The following is a 24,049-nucleotide window of genomic DNA, read 5'->3' as shown; positions in this document are numbered from 1 at the left end:
CACATCAGGACGATGGGAGTTGAGAGGGCACAGCCTCCACCTGCACAGTCTTTCTTCGATAGGACACACAGGGACCAGACCTCTGGGCCCTCACACACTTGCCCAAAGGTGCTGGGGTGAGCCAGAGCTGCAGAGGGAAGAAAACGCCTCCTCTGTAGTTCCCAAGCCCAGAAGGAGCTCTGCTAAAACCCAACGCGATGGGAGGATGAGGAAAGGCGGGCTCACAGTCCCACCCACGCTCCAGATGCTCTTTACACACCTCTCTAAACCCCAGGCACGGATGCACTGCCACTCCAAGTGCGGGTGCACCCTCTCCGGCTCCTCCCTGCAAACTTATCAGCAGTGAGTCAAGTCCTGCTGCATACTCTCATTTCTAAATCCCAGCCTCTGACAGTGATGTATGCCTGCTTCCTGCAGGAGGGCAGGCATGAAGAGCTCACGCCCTCAAATCCTAATGGGCTTATGAAAAAGTATGTTGTAAGAAGACCTGCTTCTCTGGGTTTATTAGATTAACCCAATCCATCAGTTCCCATGCAATCAGCACTGTGCTGCCAGGGGAAGGCCCAGAAGAGCCCGACAGCTGTCACCTAGGCATAGCAGGCAGAGAGTCCAGCAGGTACTGGGCTCAAAGCCTATCTCCTGCTCTGACACCCAAATGACCCAACACAGCCACACCCAGGCCTGCCTGACAAGGGCAGGCTGTGCCCATTTGCTTCTAGGCACCTTGGTATGCACTTCTCACCTGCTGCAAACCACCCTGCAGTCACTTCTTGGGTGGGCTCTGTGCCCAGCACGTGCTGACCTCTGGAGTATACCCCTGGCCCACCCTTCCACTACACCTCCTCCTGCTCAGCTGCCACCCAGCTACCATGCCTCCCCAGCACCCCAGGCAGGGTCCTCCTATGCCCTAGTGCCAACTGTCTCCAGCAGCACACAGGGCTACAACTATGTCCCCATCTACTCTGTTTTAGTCAGCTTTTTTAAAACTGTGACCAAAAGACCTGACACGAACAAACATTTGGTGCTCATGGTTTCCGAGATCTCAAGTCCACAGACAGCCAATTCCACAGATCTGGGCCCAGGTGAGGCAGCATGTCATGCTGGAAGGGTGGGGAGGAACACAGCAGCTCAAGACATGGCAACAAGGAAGCAGAGGTCGCTCCACTCACCAGGGACACACATAAACACCAAAGCCACCAGGCGTGGTGGAGCACACCTGTAATCCCGGCGGCTCTGGAGGCTGAGACAGGAGGATTGCAAGTTCAAAGCAAGACTCAGCAACGGTGAGGTGCAAAGCAACTCAGTGAGACCCTGTCTCTAAATAAAATACAAAATAGGGCTGGGGATGTGGCTCAGTGGTTGAGTGCCCCTGAGTTCAATCCCCAGTATCAAAAAAAAAAAAAAAAGACACCAAAGGTCACCCCCAGTGACCCATCTCCTCCAGCCACACCCTACTGCCTATAGTTACCTCCCAGTTAATCCATATCAGTGTATTAACCACTAATTAGGCAATACCTCTCAAATCTAATCATCTCACCCCTAGAGTTTCCTTGAATTGTCTCCCACATGAGTTTTGGGGAGGACACCTCACATCTAAACCAGGACATCCTCCCAGGAGAGAGCAGGATACTTCCTGAGGCACAGTCAGGGGGTCTGGGACCCTCAGTCTCCCACAGAGCAGAAGGATGGCTGCTGGTGACAGTGGGGGGGCGGATGTCATCAGCAGGTGTGCCTCTTCTGAGCTCCATAAAGGGTTATCAGAACTGACCTGCATTTCCCATAACAATGTAAATGGAATTTCATGGCCTGATACTGACAGGTTGGGCCCATGTCGAAAAGAAGGTGCCCACTCACCACCTCGACCTCTGCCAAAAGAAGTTTTCATTTAAAAGTATTAATAGAGCCTACACTGTGCTCACAGGGTGCTGAGGACTGAGAGCAGTGCCCCAGCTCAGGGACCTGTCCAACCGAACCTCACAGCCCACATCTCATAGCCCAACAGCACCCACGCTTCCACTTCCTGCCTCAACTATGACCCAGAAGAAGTCACAACCAGGCCAAATGCCCTTGGGATGCACGCACAGGTGAGAAGCTTCCCCTTCCCCCTTCTACCGTGGGCAACTGTAAATGCTACTTAAACCACTGGTGATGATAAAACCTAGCATGTAACTACCAACTGCTGCAGGAGTCACGTAAACTCAAGTGGCATAAGCAATGAAGACCTGGGTGTTTCTGGGAGTCAGCAATCGGAGCACAGCGGTGGACTCTGGTTCTGGGTCTCTCAGGCTATAATCAGGGTATCAGCAGGGATTCACCTCAAGGCTGGAGCTGGGGAAGCTCCATCTCACAGCTCGCTCACATGTCTTGAGTGGCCTCAGGCCCTCAATGGCTGGTGGGTGGGAAGACCACTCCTCACCCTATGGGCCTCTCCCTGGAGCAGCTCACTAAAGAGTTAGGAGAAGAGTGAACGGGGAGGAGTCATCCATCAGGTCCAGCCCACACCACGGAGAGGGGCTGGCTGCTCCAGAAGCTTCCCAACACACCTAGGACTCATCTCCAGTCCTGCACACATCCTCTGAGGCCATCTTCAAGATACGAGGAGCACACGGAGTCTGGCCCACATCAGAGTGTCAGATGGACAAGGCGGCGGCAGAGCCCCATCCAGTCATCCTGTTTCTTCATGACTACTTAACCTTGGCCTTGATGTGGACTCAGGGCCACTCTCATGCAGGTTTCCTTGGTTTTCCCCTCATGTTCTTTTTCTGTCCCAGAACACCTTCCAGGGCCCCACACGACCTGCAATCATCATTTCTCCTTGGGCTCCTCTGGCCTGTGACAATTCCTCAAACTGCCCTTGGATGAACCTGACAGTTTTGAGGACTGCTGGTCAGCTATGTTCTAGAATATAACTCCCGGGGAGTTGTCCAGTGATTCCCTCTGGGCTGGTCTAGGGCTTTGGGGAGGAGAGGTCTCAGGGAGCAGCGTCCTTCTCCTCCGTCCCTGGCTGTGCAGCTGAAGGCATCTCCACTGCCGCATTCCTTTCCCCTATCTGTACTGAGCTCTCTGGGCAAGGTCACTCTGCACAGCACAAATCAAGAGGGGAAGTATCTACCTCCGCACCTACCTTCTCCCAGTTTATCAGTTTATTCAACCAGGGGTCACTTTCACTGTGGATTCGTGAATACTTTGTTTATATAGTTTATACTTGGGGTGACAGTGCCATTCTACTTTATTTACTTTGTTATGATTCTTCTGCTCTGCCACTGGGCCCCCTGGATGCCCGTTCACAGTGGATGGTTGAGCAGTTCTGTGCTCCCTGGCCCTACAAGGTGTTCCAAGCTGCTCCCCAAGGACCGGTCACTTCTCCAGGGAGCCTGGGTTCTTTTGCTGGAGAACAGTATCAAAAGCCTATATCTGGGTGATGTGAGTTATCTCCCTAAAGCTCACATGTGAGGCCGTGCAAGGTAATTTATAGGTGAAATGATTGGGTTATGAGAGCCTTAACCTAACCAGTGCATTAACTCCCTGATAAGGATTAACTGTTAGGTGACTGTAGGCAGGTGGGGAGTGGCTGGAGGAAGGGGGTTCCTGAGGGTGTGTCTTTGGGGCTCATATTTTGTCCTTGTTGATCTGAGTTCTCTCTCTGCTTCCGGGTGGCCCTGTACTGGCCTTTCCTCCTCTGCACCCTTCTGCCAGGATATTCTGCCCCACCTCAGGCACAGAACAATGGAGTCGGCTGTCTGTGGATGGAGACCTCTGAAATATGGGCCCCAAGTTAACTTTTTCTTCTCTGTGTGTCCTTGTCAGGTATTTTGGTCACAACGGTGAAACAGCTGATTAAAACACTAGGAAAGGGTGTGTTCACTGCTACTTAGGTTTGGTGGCTTCTAGACCCTCAGCTGGCAGAGCAAAGAACAAAGGGGAACACTGAGCCCTGCATGCCTATTGGTGTCCGCGGCCACTCACTCCCTCATGTGACGGCCTATACCTGTGGGGAGGGAACATGAGCTCACATGACACTGAGCTCTGATCACACCATGTGCATGGCCCTGACACATGAATTACTATAGGACAGGCCAACATGAGGATCCTTGACACCTGCTGCTCCCTCGGCGCAGGGTTTCCACTCCCTAGATATCTACCTGGCTCCCTCCCTCCCATTGGAACATGCACCAGGAGGCTGCCAGTTCCCCAACCCAGTGGCAGTTCCCACGCCCTCTGTCCTGGATGCAGCCCTCCCACCACCACAGGAAACTGCAAGAGCGGCCAGCCGTGCTCCTGCCTCCAGGCCCTGCCTCTCCCAGCTGCCCTCAACTTCACAGCCTGGCTTTCCTCTGGCTCTGCACTCACGATGACTCTGCACCCTGCCTCCTTCTCCACACACGATCCCCTGCTCCCTGACCTTGGTCAGCAGTGTCCACAGGGTCATTCCACTACACATCTGCTCTCCTCCCACAAGGAGTATTCTGTGAGGATAGACTTCTCTGTCTTGTTCCTGTGCCCCAGGCCCAGCTCAGTGCTGGCACACAGGACACACTCAATGCCTATTTCTGGTACAGGTTTATGTAGAGGGAGGAACGAGGCTGGTGGCCACCACCCAAGACAGGCATCACACAAGCTGTGCATTTCTCGCTGGGGCTGTTCAGGGCCTGTCCTCCTGGCCAGGTCTTATTGGCCCACCTCTCAGCAGTTAAGGAGGCTCCTCTCACTCTGTTCCCCTAGTCCTGACCTTTAAAATAACAAGTTTATTTCGGAATTAACTAGAGTCAAAAAGAACACCTGCCAGTCAATATGCTGCTCCTCTGCAGACAGCAGTGCAGACCAGCTGCTGCGCTGTTGGAGTCACACCATCAGGGACAGTAACAGACACCATTCCCCCCTGCAGGGTACTTCCTTTCATGGCTGCTCTCTGGGACAAAAGAGTGAGGGCCACATGCTGGGGTCGTCCCAGGTAGAAGGTTTCTCAGCTCTGATGCTAAGGAGAAGCTGGGGCATTCCTGACCTCTATGCACACTGATCCCAGGAAACAGGAGCTCTCAAAGGAGGCCATTCCACTCCACTGGCACCCAGAAGGTCACCATGTCAGCCAGCTCAAGGCCGTCCTCCCTCCATCCTGGCCATCCCACACAGTGGACACAAGCAAGCACCCCAAGCCAACACCTAGGCACTGGACCACAGTGAGGGCAGAAGAGAACTGAGCTGAGAGTGTCTGTGGGAAGCATGCCCAAGGCCTCCTGGGAGGCCTGCTGGCCAGCAGGGTTGCCAGCAGCAGGACCTGCGCTCAGAGTCCCCGGAACAAGTACAGCTTTGTCCACAAGTACCCAGCACAACAGGCTCCCGTGGCTCAATGTGAAGCTCCATTCCATCAGGCTCTGCACCCCACACCTCCCCGAGTTCACTCCCTTTAAAACAAGCCCCCTTGCCTGCCCACGGGCATGTGCCCACTGCCTTAGAAAACACCCTCTGGGGCAGGGAGCCGGCATCATGTAAACCAGGAAAACAAGAGCGCCTGGCTGAGCTGGTGAGAGAAAGAAGCAGTTCACCCCACAACGCAGTCCAACCAGGGGAAGGAGCGAAAGGAACAACCTAAGGTCCCCTTCCCTGTGGAGGGCATGGCTGGAGGGGCCTCCGGCGAAGCTGCATCTGGCCTTTATGCAGCACCCCAGGGCTCTCAGGGACTCGGGCTCTTGGGGAGCTGGGGTCCTGGCCTACCCACAGCCACCACACCCATGCAGAGCCCCAGGGGAGCGGGGCCTTCTCCGCTTATGTCCCCTTGGTGTCTTTCCATGCTTCTGATGACACTCCCCATTCATGTCAGACCACTTCTAGTCGGGATCCTGGGACAGGGTAGGGACTCAACAATAACCGTTCTTTGATATGTGTCCCGAGAGAATTTTAAGCTACCTCGTCAGGGGTTAAAGAGTCACTGAAAGCCATCATGGCCAGCCAACAAACACCCCAGCTTAGGGTAGAGTTATCACTCAGCTGGCCTCCCATGATTGCGATGTATCTTCATTGCCAAAAGATGCTATACAATTTCATGGTTACTTGGTCCTGTAAAATAGAAATACCCCCAATTTTTAAGAGATGAAAAGGTTTACGACTAGGTACTATCAGTTCATGAGTCCATGGGACAAATGAGTCAATTCATGACAAAATTTAATTTGAGGAAAATTAACTCAATGCAGAGGCCATAATCGTGCTCAAAGTTTTAATACCTACTAGGTGTCTCAGGGAAGTAGCAGAGGATGTGGGCGAGCTGATCCAGCTCCTGGTTCTTCAAGAAACAACTGAGTCACTATCATTTGTTGGTGATGGGGATGGCATTATAAGGAACCCTGCTTAAAGAGGGACCTGGGCTTGAATCGCCCAACCAACCACAGAAATGCAGAGCCTTTGCAATTCACAAGAAGTAAGGTTGTGTTTCCTAGAACCCCAAATGGCGGACAACAGCCCTAGACTGATGGCTGCTTTGGCTCAACAGCCCCAGGTAAGGTTGGAGGCACCCACTAGGGTTACTCATCAGAAATTCTGGCACTGCAAATGCCTAGAAGGGCAAAGCTACCCTGCAGAAATACTCTCTGCCACACACATCCATGTGCCGGGTTTCATTTCTGGATTCCAACCCATTTCTACTGCCTCATAAACACCTGTTCTCTGAAGCCCCTCTCCCAGACACCCCAACACCCACCCCCAGATGCCCCTGTGCACAGCCCAGCACACAACCCATGAAGGGTAAGTTCACAGCACAACCGCCTGCCTCCTCAAGCTGAGCACGCATACCAGCAGCAGGCTGGTTCCCAGCTCCCAGCCCAACATGATGGCGCCTACAGTCTGCACCAATGGTGAGCGATGGCACCCAACCCTGCAGCGGGTACGGCTTCAGCAGACAAGGCGAGCAAGCATAAAGGTGTGAGAACAAGCAACACACACAAGGGAGAGGAGACCCATCCCAGAGAGCACAATCCCCTAGAAAAACAATTTTCACCAAAGCAGGTAAAGAGCAGAAAATGTCATATTGTACCAATCTGCCTAGGACTTTCTGGGTCTCCACCATATGTCACTGAGAACACACAGTGCACATCCTGGGTGAGAGCAGGACTCTGTGCTCCCAGGATTCAGCTCAAGGTGACTTGCTGGTGAGTATTGGGGTCACTGTCACCAAGTGGTCAAAGTAAAACCCAGTGACAAGTGGCTCAATGTGAAGTCCTTTTCCCTGTTCTACACCTGGTCAAATAGCAGGAACACCAACAATCACCTCCTTCAAGACTCTTTCAGTTGAGAGGACCCTTAAAGTCAAATGCAGGGCTCATGTGGGCGGGGAGGGCTCACCTGGTACGTGTCCCACAAGCGCACAGTGCAGCGGAGGGGCACCTCCCGCATCAGCAGGTTGTTCATCCAGCGGAAGGCGAACTGCAGGTACCGCACCTCGTGCTGGTCCAGGTGCCGGTGCACTTGCTCTGCACAAAACAAACACAGGCCCCGAGGCTGTCAGGGGAGCCCTCTGTAGGCCACAACAGCTGCCATCTGACCCCCAAGGCCCTGTCCCTGAACCCCATTCGGTCAACCAGCACATCCCCAGCAACAGCTCACACTGCACAAGCCTTCCTAGCCCACCCTTCTTGGGGGGATGGATGATGGTGGTTGGGGGGGGGGGTAGTGACAGGGATGGTGAAGACACCTGTGACCTGGGCAGACCTGAGTCCAGCACACAAGGGAAGCCTGCACATCTGGATAGCCCACAAGTAGGCCCTCTTTCCCCAACCCGACAGCCCTGCCAGACCCAGGCTGGTGTCCAGGGTGATAGGGCTTCAAGAGTGCAGGACATTGGCCAACCTTCACCCTCCTCAGGTAAAATGTTCCTTTGTGCCTAGGCCCACTGACATGTCCTTGGACATGGCCAGGTGGCCTCTGGATTCTAGTCTGGGGCACTCCTGAAGATAGCAGGGCCTCTGAAAGCAAAGTGTCGCCAACCAGCATCCCCAGAGCCAAGCCAGTTCAGCCACATGATCCTCCCTCTCACCAGGCCAAGCCTGAGACCCCGACGTCCGGCCCCAGCCCCTCTGAGAGCCACCACCCCCCTGACATGCTCCCAGGTCCACACACTGTCACCCTCCTCCCCAATTGCTGCCATCCTCAGCTGACCAGAGCCAGGGCAGCGGGACACCTGGTCAGGGGCTGTGCTACAGCTGGATGTGGTCTGTATCCACAGGGCTCCTGTGCTGGAGGTGAGGTCCTGGGTGTGGATCTCTCCCTCTCACACGAGTTCCCAAGCTGGGATCACAGGCACGTGTCTGGCTGTGCTTTATTAAGAGATCTGGGCACACCCAGGCCAACATAAAAGACAGACTTCCGGGTTTCTACAAATGACTTCTCCTCGGAGCCGAGCTGATGTCAGTGCTGTCCTTGAACTCCAGAAATGTGAGCTAAATAAAACTCTTTTCCTTATGATTGTCAAGCCTCCAATATTTCACCGTAGTAATAAAAAACAGACTGATACAGGTAGGTGCGGAGAAGAGAAGGTGGTGGGAGGCTGGCTAGGCAGAAAGGATCCAGTGTTCAAGATCAATGCAAATGAGACAGGGAAAGACCACAGAAGGGGCCAAGAGAGGAGCAACAACTCCTCTGAGCTCCTGCAGCAGCCTGGGAGCAAGGTGCTGGGGGCTGCACCAGCCGTGATACCCCAGAGGAGAGCATCAAGGAGGCTCCCTGGCCCAGGCCAACGGGGGGCCCAGAAGTACCCATATGCCCACCACGTACTGCCTCTGCAAGAACAAAGTTAGGGACAGAGAGATTCCAGGCCCAGCAGAGGGCCAGTCATGGACATTGTACTAGGTCAGGGAGTAGGTGGAATGGAGGCCAGGCAACAGGGCAGCTTACAGGGTGCAGTTCCTACTCATTTCCTACAGACAGGGTGGGATTCTTTTCTGTTGGTTTGTTTTTGTTTTTGTTTGGGTGATTGAACCAACCCAATAATGCCCTATGACTGAACTACATTATCAGTCCTTTTTTATTTTATTCTGAAATGGAATCTCACCAAGTTGCTGAGGCTAGCCTTGAACTTGTGATCCTCCAGCCTCAACCTCCTGAGTAGCTGGGATCATAGGCATGCCCTGGTTTGGCTTTAAGAGATCTAGAACACTTCCATGCAAACATGACAGATGACCCTGCGTGTTTCTATATAAGCAATTTTTTTTTTAAAGAATATAAAGGGGCTAGGGAGTGTAGCTCAAAGGTATAGCACTTGCCTAGCATAGATGAGGCCCTGGATCCCCAGCACTGCCAAAAATATATTTATAAAAATTGTTTCTAGTTGAAATTATCTGCAGCTATAAAATGAACCTGAGCCCCCAAGGTGGCTCCTTGTCTAGCCCTGACCTTTGTCCATTCCCCAAGGATACAGCCCTCTAGAACTGACAGCCTCACCACAGCCCGGTGCACTGACGTGGGGCACAACAGCCCATGTGAAATTCAACTCTGACAATATCTGGAAACCAGCAGTTTGGAGACCAAGAGAACTTTCTGAACAAGGTCTTTTACTCAGACGACAGGAATGGGAAAGAACAGGCAGTTGGCTACTTGGGGAGGAACAGGCCACAGTGACAGGGACAGCTTCCCAGAGGAAACCGGGGCCTGGAACCAGCAGGGATGATGGGGGGATTCAAAGTGGCATGCAGGGGTGTGGTGAAAGCACTGCTCCTGGGGCTCCCAGGGCTGGTGTGCCCAAGAGGTGGCCACTCCCATTCTGCAGCTCTGCCTTCCTGGGTCCTGTCTCCACTCAGCTGCTGTCACATACACACCTTTGGACAGACTGCCTTGCTGAAGTCCCCTGGTCAGGGTGGGAGGCATACGGCCTTGCAGGGAGCTGTGGAGGGGAGCCTGGTGCAGAATGGCAGGGGACCATGCCTTGGCTGGTGTGCACTCCTTACCAATCCATCTTCACCGGGGAGGGCTAGGAGCAGGCCCATTTCTTGCCCTGATGCCTTTGAGGCTGCAAGTAGAGCATGGAGGCTTGATTTTCACTGTTTCATAAGGTTACTTCAATGACAGATGTTCCAGAAACACATTTAATTTTTCAGGGTTGTTTCTGGCCAGTTTGTCTTAGAAAGGTGCCGCCTGCCTCTGGGCGTGCGTCAGAGCTGTTTATTTTCCAGTTCTGGAGATGTCAACCTTCTCTGTGATGGGCCCGAGTGTGCAGCAGAGTGCCTGCCAGGCTTGGGGAACTGTGACTCCTGCCCGAGTCCTGTGACTCTTGAGAGAGGCTGGTGCAGGAGTCACATAGCTCTTGGTGGGCAGGCCTGGCTCAGTCTCCAAGAGATTCCCCACCTCCAGAAAGTCTCTATTTACTGGGTAAGACCTGACAGTGTCGTTCACCTGAGCCCTGTGCATGTGGAAGGGGTGCAGGTGAGTGCTTGCTTTAAGGCCTCTCTTATAAATTGGACTTGATTTCTCCCTAGCAGACCACGGTGTCTATGTGCAGGTAGAGAGAAAGAATGCATGAGAACCGATATCCCAAAGGTAGAATGCCAGAGGGCTGCTTAACACTGGTAGAAACTGCCTTGAGCTGCGGTAGTAAAAGTGGAGTCAGTGCAGGGTCCAGATTATTAAAGACGCCTGTCACAACACTCTTTGACATAGTCAGGTCCTGCCACGGCAGTGGTGGCATGGTTAGTGGAGTGGCTGCTGACTTCTGCACTGCTCATCCGTAGGAGGCTGAAGAGCCGTCCGCCCATTCCCAGCCTTCCTCTGGTGATGATGAATTGGCAAGGAGTGCACGCCAGCCAGGGCACAGAGACCTACATACTGCACAATCTCCCTCACAGAGCTCCCTGCAGGGTCACATGCCTCATACCCTGACCAGGGGACCCTTGGCCCTCACCTGCAAGGCAACCTGTCCAAAGTTGTGCATATGGCAGCACAGAGTGGAGACAGGACCCAGAACTACCCCCTCCAACAGTGGAACAGCCCCAACCTTGGGCCTCTGGGAACCAGCACCTAGACGTGGTCATCACCCTCCACAGAGCAAAGCCCAGTCGGCATGTGCAAGAGCGCCAGCCAAGGAGGGAAACCCAAACCCAGTGATGACCCGGGAGGACACAGCCAGGCCCTGGGGAAAGGAAGGCTCTCCACTCTTCAGCTCTCCCAGCAGAGATCCACTGGGCCCCACACCCAGGCTGCCTCTCAGGGCAGGCACAGGGAATGCAAGGCCTGCTTCCTGCCCTGGAGCTAGACACCACAGAGGCAGGGAGGACAAGAGAGTCGAGCCTCCGAGCTGTCTCCTTGACCAGACTCCCCCAGTACGAGCACCCAGTACCTGGCCTGCCCTCTCTCCTGAAAGGAGCTGAAAGGCTAGTGCCACGCCCATCGGGAACCTGAGTGAGGTGCAGCAAGGGGCACGGGCAGCGCAGCACAAGGCCAGGCTAGGACATACGACAGAACGCAATCCTAGAATGAGCTGCAGAGCGTCCTTGTTCACAGGCAGGGGCCCATTTTCCACTGGTTGCGAGCTTCTCTGGAAGCAGGTAAGGAAGAGTGACAAAGTGGACCAGCCCCATCTCCAGCCACCTTCTAATGTGCATAATGAATGTCTGGCAGGGCTGCCTCCTGTTTTGAACAGGGTGAAAAATGGACTGCTGAACTCCAGGCTTGACTTTCAATTTATATACATCAGAGCTGCGAATGTATATGCTGAAAAGATTCGTTTTTTTCCATTTTATAAGTAATTGTGAGCAGATGCTCTTTCACTGATAAAGGTAATTTGGTTAGCAATAGTTCTGAAACTGAAATTTCCACTTCACTGGAAATAAGGGTGTTGTATAATGAATGAGCAGGCAGATGTAATTACTGTCATCTTTCAAACTGAAAAGACTTCCCCACAATGCCCTGTGTGCCAGGGCAAGGTGTGCTGGGAAATCACCAGGAAGGGCCCGGTCCCATCAGAGCAGAAGAGGGGACCTTGGTGTCTGCTGAGCACCTTCCGTAGCGATGTCGACAGCAGACCTACAGATGAATCCTATGAAAACATCTCTTCTTGATTGAAAGAGCACTCTGTCCCAGGATTTATGCTAAAAAGGAAAAGACACGATCCCATCGACCTGGCATTAAAACCACTGCTGACGCAGAATCAGACACCACTCAGATTTATCTGCCCAAAGACCAGGCATAGTCACACACATTTAAGATACCTGAGAAACCTTCGGCCTCTGCAGGAGCAGAGAACCGAGTGCACCATACTTGCACTGGGCCAGGTATAAGCCCAGAATAATAGGCTTTCAATTGAGGGCACAACTTCTCCAGTAAGTTTTAAAAGACAAAAAGAAAAGAACAAGAGCCGGCTGGGGGGCAGTGAACACAGGGCCTCCTCCAACCCAGAGCCTCCTGGTCTGAGCTACCCCACCTCTCACGGCAGGTGTGGTACAGGTCAGCCTTCCACAGCTGAGAAAAGGCTGCCTCACCTGCCAGCTGGAGGACCCAGGGCCCCGCAGTGGCAAAGGCGGGCAGGATGAGAAACTAAAGTCTGGGCCACTTCACAGGGCACCCATCCCTACCCTGCTCTCCAGACTGAACCAGGAAACCACAGAGGCACGCTGCAGCCCAGTCTAGGAATCCATGCTGGAGTGCTGAGTCAGCAGCCACCTCCTGTCAAGCCACCTGGTGAGCCTCCTCTCAGTCAGCACTCTTGGGCCACCCTGCAGCCTGAGGCCCAGCAGTGCCTTTGTAGCTACCTGAGGACTCTGCTTCACAGCCATCAGTGAGTCAAACAACGGTGGGCTGAGGTGGGGAACACTCCAGGCCAAATGGTCTACAAGAGCAAGACAGGGGGCCCGACCTGGCTGTGCCAGGACCCCAGGCGGCAGGCTGCAGCTGCTGGCTCTCCAACCTCCCACACAGAGGGAGCACCTGCTACTGCAGGCCAGGCCAGGAGGCAGAGCAACCAAGGAAGGGGCACTGTGCCCCACGGACCAGAGGCTGATGGGTCAAGTCTAACAAGACTCACGGTGGCATCTGGGCCAGTCGTGAAGGATGGCCACACTTGATGACGCTCCTGGAGTGTCACTTTGGCTCAGGAAACCGCACCTCCACTAAACCACCTGACCCATAATGCCCAAAGGAGGTCTTTCTCGTCATGAACACACACCACTGCACTTCATAACGCTCACACAACCTCTTGTGAAAATAAGAAAATAATTTTTTTTCCTCAGGAATTTTAATGGAAATCAATAGGAAAGGAGATTTATTTAGAAAACTTAACACCATTTCAGGAATGTGCTGATGATGCAAAGACAGAACTCCCAACCCACTTGCCCTCACTCCTGCAGCAAGAGCCCAGGAAGCCAGCTGACCCCACAGTGCTGGAAGGTGCAGAGACACTTCCACACCACAGGAGCAAGTACTGCATCTGTCACTGCAGCCCAGGAGGTATTCTGAGGACCCAGGAGCAGCTGCTGGAGGTGTGTCCATGACCCTGCACAATGTAGACATGCCTCTGCTTGACCCCAGGCCCAGGGACACCAACTACACAAGCAGCTCCTTGGTGCACAACTACGACCTTGACTGGCCTCAGTCACAGGAGGGTGTCTGCCCACTAGAGGGAGCAAGCCTGGCTGGAGCCCTGGAAAGTGGAGGGGAGCTGGAGATGGAACTCAGCCACACCCACCGCGCACTGTCCTGCCCACACCACAGAACGACGCCCCCCCCCCACCCTCCGGAACTGAGCAAGGAGCTCTGTGAAGCCTCCCTGCTGGCCAACATTGTGACAGGATGGGAAAGAGCTCGACGTCCCCAGGACCCTTCCAGACTCTGTCCCATGGACCTGCTCATTTGTCTGGTGATCCAGACCTGCCCCTTTAAAATAAAGCAGCATCCATGAGTACAATGCATTCCTGAGCTCTGTGAGCCTTTCCAACCGATCATCCAACCCCAGGGCTCTGAGATATGCCAGGTTTATCGCCAGTCACTCAGAAGTGTGGGTGACCTGGAGTCCCAGAGTGGTGCTAGAGGTGAGGGCAGTCTTGTGGTAACCTGAGTCCTGACATGGGGAGTCTGATGTTCAATCTAGGCAAGTAACATCAGGATGACACGGTGGTCACCAAGTGGGCACACCCAGAATGTTCCTGCCATCATTAAATGGCCCTGAGGTCTAAGGTCCTGACAGATGACAGGGGAGAAGCCACACTGTAAATGGATTCTTCCAAAACAACTTCTCCAAGGCTCATTTTAACATGGGGTCATGCCACATGGCTGCTGCCCTCTTCATGCTCAACACAAGCTCGGGGCGAAGGTGGGTCAGACCCAAAAGGCATGGTCAGCTGCTCATGGCAGGCAAGACTGACGCAGCCAGGTAGCCCAAGAAAGAGGCCACAGGGCATCCAAACCTAGGCCTTGCAGGACAGGGACATCACCACTCACTCTGAAAGCCTCAGGAAACATGAGCTCAGCACAGAACTAACCCCCCTGGCAAGTTGTGGAGATCGGTGTGCGTCTGACATCACAGTACACAACCTTCTCATCTCCAGAGAGGCATCAAGGTAGATTTTTGACAGTACTATAATCTAAAATACAAGTTCTTCTGAAGCTACACGGAACTGAAGCAGTGAGGTATGGAATCATGATCACTTCACAGATGTGCCATGAACTTCTTGACAAACCCCTCCCGGAGAGGCCTGTTTTCATGAGGAAGCAGCGACAAATCTCATTTAGAAAAGAATGCAGATGCCAGGGCTGCTGGCGGGTGCCCAAAGCTCACGGGTGACTGGCTGTGCTCCAAGCACCATGGCAAAGACGACCCACTGTGGACATCTGCAGTCCACGCTGCCTGGACAGAGTGTGGGGCAGACCATGGGTGAGCTGGAGGAGAGGCTGCAAGGGGCTGGGCCTCGATGCTGACGGAGCTCTTAAAGAGGATGGTCCTGGGAAAGACAAGAGCATCTGAAGAGATTCCTAACTGGATGATGAAGTCCAATTTATTTTTCGAAAATCACCTTTAATGTTCCCTGATTTTAGTGCCAGTCTAAGAAATCTTAAGTACCCAAGCCAAGCTCACAAAGACTTCCTATGTTTTTCTTACAAATTTATGACTTTAGATTTACATTACAGATCTTCGGTTCGTTTTGAGGTAATTTTTAACATGGTACAATATACAAATCCAAATTCCTTTGACCTACCAACATTGAATGGCAACTGCACAGTCTGTCATGTTCATATGAAGATAACATATAGAACTGCACTTCTCCCGAGCCTGCTGGATGTCACTGTCGCTCTCTTTCTGAACATTCCTCCATCTCACTGACCTGTCAATGCCAAGGGCACACAGTTGTGAACTTCACGACTCTGATAAGGGGGCGGGGGGACTAATCCTCCAATGTTGTTCAGCCTCTTCACTGTTTTTTAGCTATTCTAGGGACCTAGTGCTTGTGCACTTTAAAATTTTAAAATCAGCTTTAGATTTCTGTACAAAAACATGCTGGATTGTTAACTGGGATTGAGCCGAATGTGTGATCAGCTTAGGGGAAACATATTTAATGATCTTGAGCTTTCCAATCTGCAGACATCATCAGGTCATCTCTGATTTCTCAGCAATGTTTAATAACTTTCAGTGTATGGGCCTACATCATCTTTGGTCATACTTACCACAAATTCTTCACATTTTATGCTATTATAGATGGCACTGCTCATTTAACCTCAGTTTCTAATTTCTCACTGGTAATATATAGAAACACAATTTATTTTTACATATCGATGATCCTCTATCCTGAAACCTTGCTAAGCTCTCCTTTCTACTAGGGTTTTGTAGATGCCATCAGACTTTCAAAAAAGATGCTCATGTCATCTGCAAATGAACCCACTCTTCCTTCTCGCCCTTCAGTCTGGATGCCACGTACGCTTGTCTGTTTTCATTTCTTTGTTTTCATGGCACGGGACTGGCTGGGATCCCCAGCACACCTACTGAATGGCAGTGGGGAGGAGCATGGAGCCCTGTTCCTAATCTCAGGGGAGAGTGTCAGATGCACATCACTTTGTATGAGTTGGGCGGCAGGTTTGGCAGATGCCCCCATCAAGCTTAGGAAGTTCTGTTCTATTCCTGGTTTACTGAGAGCTTTTATTAGGAATGGGTGTTGAATTTTGTCAAAAGCTTTCTTTCTATATATACTGAGATGATTTTTGGGGGTTTGTTCTTTTTAATATGTTAATGTAATGAACTCCACTGATTGCTTTTTCAACAGTTAAATCAACCTTGCAGTCTGGGATAAACCACATGTCACAATGATATATTATTCACTTTACAAACTGTTGAATTTGATTTGCTAAAAAATTTCTGTTCAGGATTTTTACATCTATGTTCATGAAGGATAACAGTCTGTAGTTCTCTTTCTTGAAATGCCTTTGGTTTGCGTAACTGAAAAATGCTGGTCTTATAGAATGTTCTGGAAAGTATGCCCTTCTGTTTATTTTTAAATACTTCATGTACGGTTAGTATTGTTTGTTAAATGTGAGGTAACCCATGCCAAGAGCTTTCTTTGTAGGAAGGTTTTTAATTACTAATTTAATTTCTTTTAAAAATATGGGAATATTCAGATTATCTCTCTTCTTGGCCAACTTGGGTTTGTGTATTTTGAAAAATACACCTATTTCTTTAGATTATCAAATAAATGGGCAAAATATTTTGAATAACAGTCCCCTATCCTCTTAATATTGATTTAATTTATAATGATGTTAACTCTCTCAGTCTTAATCTTGGTAATTTGTGTCTTTTTCCATTTTTTCCTGATCAGTCTGACTACAGATTTATTGAATTTTATTTAATTTAAAAAAAAAAACTTGGTTTTATTCTCTCTCCCCTCTTAAGAAGCCAAAATCACTGATTTGACGACACCTTTGGTTTCTCAAATACACTCAGTACCATCAATTCCACATTATTGCTTTATTTGCATTTCACAAATTCTAAAATGCATTTCTCTTGTCCTTTAAAACACTAATTTCCTTCTTATTTTTTTCCTGTGATCAATGGACTACTTAAAAGTATGTTAGTTTAGAATTACTTGGATATCTAGATAACTTGCTGATTCCTAATTTATTTCTACTGTGCTCAGAGAACAGATCTCCTATTTCTTGAATCCTTTAGATTCAAATATGGTAAAATATTTGGTCAATCTTGGAAAATGTTCTGTGTACAAAAATAATTACAAAGGAGCATACATGCTTAGAATTTTCCACAAAAGTCAACTAAATCAAGCTTGCTGGAAGTGCTCTTCAGGTTCCTGTACCCTTGCTGATTCTCTATTTGTTCCGTTGCTTATTGAAAAGAAGCTGAAAACTCCAACTAGAACTGTGGGTCCATCTCTGGTGGGAGCTTCACTAGGTCCTGCTCTGCGTGCTCTGAAGCTCCTCCGTCAGCACAGTTCACACTCAGGGTTGCTACTGCCCTCTGGTTAACCCTTTACCACGTGAAACAACACTTTTTCTATAATAATTTTTGTTCTGAAATCTACTCTGACATTACTCTAGCTTTACTCAGATAGGTGTTAGCAAGGAATAACTTTGCCCATCATTTGACTATCAAATTATTTGTGCCTTTATATTTAAAATGCATGAAGAACATAGTTGGGCCTGGCTTTGTAAGTCAATCTGACGAGACCTGCCTTTTGACTGGAGCTTACTCCTCCACCTGTCACACACTTAGTCACTTGGCAGAAGGAGCCTATGTGTTTGCATCTGGGCGCCACTCATCGCATCTGCTCCCGTCTCTGCCCTCCTGAAGGCGAGCGTCCTGGAAGACTCCACTTGGCCTCTGTTGGCTCTTGGCCTGCTGCTTGGTGGCTCCAGGGTTGGCAGCAGTGTCCCCCCCACACACACACCATGCCCGCCATCAGCAGTGTCCCTCCAAGCACACCAGGAACCGGCAGTGCACTCCCCTCCAGCCTGCACCTGTGCTGCTGTCGGCTTCACTCAATCGTCTTAAAAACCCACAACAGAGCTGTTACTGTGTTATTTTTGCTTTGACCTTCCAATTATTTTTAAAAGAGATTTAAACAATAAGAAAGAGTATTTGAAAGTACTGCTGTGGCCGCAGGTTTGGGAGCTCTTGGTCTTTGTGCACAGACCCGAGTTTTCCCTGGGGTCAGCCTCCTGCTAACTCCAAGTTTCCCACTGGATTTCCGCTGGATGGACACCCTGGCCTCCTGTGGCTTCTTCTAGCTTCCTTAAGTCTACAGACGCATTTCTTTCACCCTTTCACCCGCGTCTCTGAAGATACACTTGCTTGCTAACAAGCTCAGGTTTTCTCCTCTAGCAGTTCACAGAGCTGCTCCACTGTCGCCTGAACCAGCCTGAACCGTCTGTGACAAGGAACCTGCTGCCACCCTTTTCTCCTCTGGTGCCCTCCGACCTTCCCGTCACTGGTGCCTTGAAGCAGCTTGATCACGACAGGCAGAGTTCTTCACACTGCAGGCCTGCCACTCATTCATGTTCTTGGTTCTATAAATTTATAGTTTCACCAATTTTCTCTAAAAAGTGAATGTCTCTCCCAGTGTTTTTTCTGTTTTTCCCTACAGGGGATACCAATTGCACACATGTGAGCCGCTTGAACTGCCCCGCGGTCTACAGACCGTGATCTTGTTGTTTTATCCTTTTTCTCTTTTATTTTGAATGGCTTTTATCGTGTGCCTGCAGGTTCGTGGATCTTTTCTTCTACAAAGTCTAATCTGCTGGTAATCCCATACAGTGTGTTTCTCATCTCTTTCATTGTAGTTTTATCGCTGTAAGTTCAATTTGGATCATTCTAACATCCTCCATGTCGACTTCACATGTTCACTGCTTCTCTAGATTTTGAACATACGAGATACAATTATAATAAGTGCTTTACTGTCTCTGTCTAACAAGTCTCACACCACGCCATTCCCAAGCCAGTCATGATTGAGGCTTTTTGTTATAATTTTCTGTACCTTTGCATGCCTGACAATGACTTTGGAAGGTAAATACTGTGGATTTTTCCTTGCTGGGTACTCAATATTTTTGTATTACTATAAATATTTTTTAACTTTTCACTAAGATGCAGTTAAGTCAAGTGAAAATAATTTAATCATGTGGGGTCCTGCTTTCAAGCTCTGGGGCAGAGAGACATTTAGGTTTTCATATCCTAGTGATGAGCAAAGCTTTCTAAGTTCTCTAACCAATACCCACGACTTATAAAGCGTCCCCTGACCTTCAGGAAAGATGTGCTCCCCACCTGTGAGGGTCTCAGGGCTTGGCCCTGGTCAACTCAAATGGGCCTTCCCCACCTTGAGTGTGGATCAGTGCTCAGCTTGACCCTTGCAAAGACCTGCAGAGCACCTGCTCTCTCTGAGCTGCTCTCCTCCATCAGCCTCTTCCCACAGACCCCAGGCCCTTGGCCTCCCCAGATGCCCAGCTCTGCTAAACAGGGTTCTTGCTCCTCCTGCCACAGGTGCTCTCCAGGCATTGACCTTGGCCACCACGGAGTTCACCTGAACTGTTCCTCTTTCAGGGGTCACTCTGCATCAGGCCTCAGATCTCAAAGACTAGGGTTCCACAGTTTCAGTGTTTTGGCTGAAACAGAGTGAATCTGGAACCTGAATATACCACCAACACCTTGGAAGTGCGGGCTCTCCCCAAACCTGAGCCTTCCCTGCTTAGGGAAGCTTACAATCAAGGCCAACAGGAAGCAGGCACAATTCCCAACACCTGCAGCTCATTTCCCCGATCAGGTCTAAATGAACTGCAGGCTCTAATTGTTGTTGTTGTTGTTGTTGTTGTTACTATGATAAATCATGATGGATACTCTTCTCTGAGCAGTATGGGAGCAACATGGACAGGAGAATGCTGAAGTCTGGGGGGGAGCAGGGCACTCCACTGCTGGATGGAACCCAGAGCAGGACGGAAAGAGAAAAAGGGCTCTGTGCTATTATCAGTCCCTTGCACACCATGGTCCTCTGTTGCTTGTTACCACTTACCACACACATGGCAGCTGAAAACAACATGAAGGCCTTTCCTCGGTCTCTGCAGGCCCAGTCCAGGTGGGGCCAAGCTGGTTCCTCTGCCTGGTGCTGCACAAAGCTGCAGGTGAGGCTGAGTTCTCATATGGAGGACTGACTAGGGAACACTGGTTTCCACTCTCATTCCAGCTATGGGCAGAGTCCACCTCCCTGAAGCTGCATGGCGGAGGCCCCACTCCTCATGCTGGAGACTGAAGGCCACCCACAGGTCCTGGCCACGTGGGCCTCTCCAACTGACTGCTTATTTCAGGAGCGAGAGGAACCTATCCCATCCCAGCTTGCTAAGCCAGGGTTACTGGGTGTAATTACGGGAATGACACCCCACACCCACTACTGAACTACACAGAGGCAGCCCACCAGGGGGTCTGCCCACCATGTTCCCTCGCTGCGTTTGGTGTGACAGCAGGAAAGCCTCACCCCTTTGCCTCGGTCTCCCTTTTACAGTGTGACCAGACAGAGAAAGAGGGCCCATGAACCAAGGAGTTCAGCCTGGAAACCAGGGAGAGCTGCCATCAGAAAAGGAACAAGGACGCTCTGCCTCCCTGACAGTGCTTCACCAACAGGTTTCCCTTTAGCAAACGAGAAAGGACACAGAAACAACTCCTAGCTGAATGGGCACACACGACTGATAAGCCTTGACCACCTCGCTGGGGTAAGAAAGCCCTGCCAGGCTCAGCATCGCACTCCTGTAAGAGGCCTAGGAGGCTGAGGCAGGAGGATCGTGAGTTCAAAGCCAGCCTCAGCAAAAGAAAGGCACTAAGCAACTCAGTGAGACCCTGTCTCTAAATAAAATGCAAAATAGGGCTGGGGATGTGACTCAGTGGTCGAGTGCCCCTGAGTTCAATCCCCGGTACCCCCTACCCCCCACAAAGAAAGAAAGTTCTTATATAGCCCAAGTCAACAATGAGCTAAAGGAGGGGGCTCTCCACAATTAGCCATAAAACTTAAAACAATGCATAAGTTTTAAGTTGCTGCTCTGCATAGCACAATGATCTCATGCCCTCTTGCTCTTTGTCCAGTGTATCCATTTATACATATAAATTATGCTAATTTATAAATCAACTCTCCCATAAGTCTCATGTAGAGATAAAAGTACAGTGTATATAAGATTCAGTAACATCCAGTTTCAGGAACTGACTGAAGGGATCTACTGCAGAAAAGGAGGGACTTCGCATAACACAATATTCCACACATTCCTGACACAACCCTAATGACATCCTGTACCACTTATAAACCTTCCACGACTCTCCACAAAGGAAGACTCCTAAGGAAGACAGCCTGGGTACTACCTGCCATCTTCCCCAGCATCAGTAGTGAGCTGGCAAATGTTTAACAACCAGCACTCAGGAAAGAGGCCATGACTTGTAGCATTTGCAGATTTCTGTGGGACAAATACCCCTCCGATGCTTCACGGTGATTTAATGTCACCAAAGATGATGACCCTGAAGGCAAAAGTCGGGAAGAAGTGCACACCACTGGCTCCACACACAGCCCACACTGTCCCTCCCTCATAACCCAGGGTCAATCCCTGCACTAGGTGGTGAGCGGCAGGGACACAGAGTCCAGGTGGAATCACGAGGGCAATTCACAGGGCTGTCACCGGCCATAGTCCTTCAGCGCTCCTGCACCACCAGCCTGAAACCCCACAGGGCTGGATGTTATCTCATGAGCAGGTGCCCTACGAGATGGTGCTGAGACAGAGGAGGGAAAGAAGGATGGGTTCCGAGCGTGCCACCTCCTGGATGCTGCAGACACAACACAGACAGCAGCCCTGAGGATGGTGTCCGCGCACATGCTGCCTGTGCAATCGCGCTCCATTGATCTGCTCTCCCTCAGCACAGTCACCACCGGAGCCACTGCCAGTGATGAGTGGCGACACTGGGGGCAATGCAGGTCAAGTTCAGATCCCTTTAGAGCCCAGGCCTAACATCCCTGGTGTCCACCTGGGACTCAGCAGCCTGTGCCAAGTGGCCACTCACTCTTCACTGGCAGTGACTTATCCACACAAATATGTACCAGGTCCACAGGAGAAGGGGAGCTGGACAGGCAGATGGACCGTTCCAGGAGGTAGTAGAGAAGGACCAAAGGAAAAAGAGGCAGCGTATGCTACAAGTGGTCTAGTGACGCCGTTTCCACGGATTTAATTAAATGAACAGACCTGGACTCTGCATGCACTGACTGGAGTCACTGTAAGAAACGATCTGAAACATTGGACAGGGAAGTCTCAAGGCCGTGTGTGGAGGCTCCCCACAGACCCAACTAGTGTCACTCACCTGCTCTGTCACACCTCCTCCGGGACCAGAACTGACCATCAGCACCCACTGTCTGCAGTGGGATGTGCGAGCCGCGAGAGCTAGGCCCTTCTGCCAGCTATCTTAGTGGCCGAGGCCCCAACCACCATGCCCGTCAGACACCTGCCCCATCCCTGGAGAGTGACAAGTAAATGACAGGGACCCTGAGATGTAAATGCCACCTCTGCCCACAACAGACCAGAGCCCCTGGAAGGTGACTTCACCAAGAGAAGGTTCTGTTTCAGGGTCTACAAGAGGCCCCAAGTTGCTGAGCATCCAGAGGGGCTGCAGAGGGCCTGCAGTCAGGGGCGGCTGCAGCGCCAGCACCAGGCCACAGGATACCCAGCTTTCAGACTCTTTGTGAACAAACAGAAGGTGCCTTAATTTTAGAGTTACCCAAAGAAAATAACTTCAAGGAACGTTTTACTCCTCGTTGTCACAGTCATAGACCTGGGAGGCCCCTTGCCCTGCTCAGGCAGGAAAGAGGATTCCCTGCTACTTCAGCACCTTCCCAGGGCACAGGAAGTTCTTTCCCAAGGTGCCTGTCCCTGAGTGCAAACAGCAGTGAGCTCTGACTCCTTGTCTGTCATAGGAAGCTTGTGTGTCCCAACTCCACTGGCTCTGCACCCAGACACCCCAGGAGACACCCCCAGAAACTGAGCACAGCCAAGTGGCAGTGCCAGACAGCTGTGTGCCTCTCAGAAGATGAGAGCCTGCCCAGACTCCAGCACCAGGGCTCCTCAGCCCCAAATGTGGCCGAGCGCCACTCCTCATCCCTCCAACCGACAGGGCTGGGGGGTCTCGCCTGTCCTCACTCACGGACCCCATCCCCTCAGGCATCCCCACACCCCTTGCCTCACGGGACCTCACAGGAGCTGCTCTGCCATCCCCCTTAGTAGAAAATGGCCTTGGAAGATGACCTGCCTGTTCCAAGTCAGGGGAGCCTGAAGCCTTGGAAGGCAGTACGCTGTGTGCCCTGTTCTGAAGAACAGGAACCCCACATTCAGACAGGGTGGTCCTGGAGGGAAGAAGTGCCTCCTCACAGCAGAAGGGCAGCTGCTGAGGACTCTGCAACCAGCAGTGCCACGGACCCTCCAGGAGAAAGCAGCCTGGACAAGGGTCTGCTGCATACAGGTCTGTGGGGGACAGCAGGCTTCGCCTCAGAGTTTCCCACAGGACAATCACTGACACAGACACGGGGAGGGCAGAAAGGCCTCCTTCCAGTGACCCCAGGAGCCTCAGCAGGGGCTGGCAGGTGGGACATGTTCTCCTGCTGGCCAGCCAGCCTCCCACACTGGGCCACCTGCACCCCATCACCAGGAGGCAGCAGACAGACCCAAGTTAAGTGAGGCTCTGAAGAACACCCCTGGGGGTCACTTCTAATATGTCTGTATCGTGAAGCGCACAAGAGGCTGGGGCCCTGCTGCCGGCCAAGCCCAGGCAGCCTGCTGCAGGGCAGCCCTGGGACCACAGGGAAATCAGGCTAAGTCCACAGACCATCAGTGCCTTGCCTGTGGATAGACAGGTCCTGGTCATGGTGACAGTGCGCTGGTGCCACAGAGCACACTTCACCACACCCCTTCTCTGGACTTGTGGCCCCTAATCCGCCACACCAGCAAGGCCCCCACACCCCAAGCGCTCTCTGCAGGCCAGGAGGCCAGTGCCAGGCCACGCCCTCTAGTCCCCTGTAGGCTGATCCAGTGCACACCATGCTCTACCCCATCTAGAAACGAGCTACACAATCCATTT

At 51.5% G+C, this 24,049-nt stretch overlaps 1 protein-coding gene across 3 annotated transcripts in view; it reads right to left on the bottom strand.

The window, feature by feature from the left end:
* Positions 1–24,049, bottom strand: part of Tbc1d22a (TBC1 domain family member 22A) — a 311,077-nt gene that overhangs the window by 85,870 nt on the left and 201,158 nt on the right. For all 3 annotated transcript variants that reach the window (XM_046429244.2, XM_046429243.2, XM_046429242.2), the window contains one exon: positions 7,333–7,460. In XM_046429244.2, coding sequence (XP_046285200.1) covers positions 7,333–7,460 — 128 coding nt within the window. The remainder of the gene's footprint in view (positions 1–7,332; positions 7,461–24,049) is intronic.

Source organism: Marmota monax, unplaced genomic scaffold (genome assembly GCF_021218885.2).
Source record: "Marmota monax isolate L192 unplaced genomic scaffold, Marmota_monax_Labrador192_F-V1.1 WCK01_AAM20220418_F8-fsc00051, whole genome shotgun sequence".
Taxonomy (NCBI): domain Eukaryota; kingdom Metazoa; phylum Chordata; class Mammalia; order Rodentia; family Sciuridae; genus Marmota; species Marmota monax.
The sequence above is the reverse complement of the archived record's forward strand: the minus strand, read 5'-3'. Positions and strand labels throughout refer to the sequence as shown.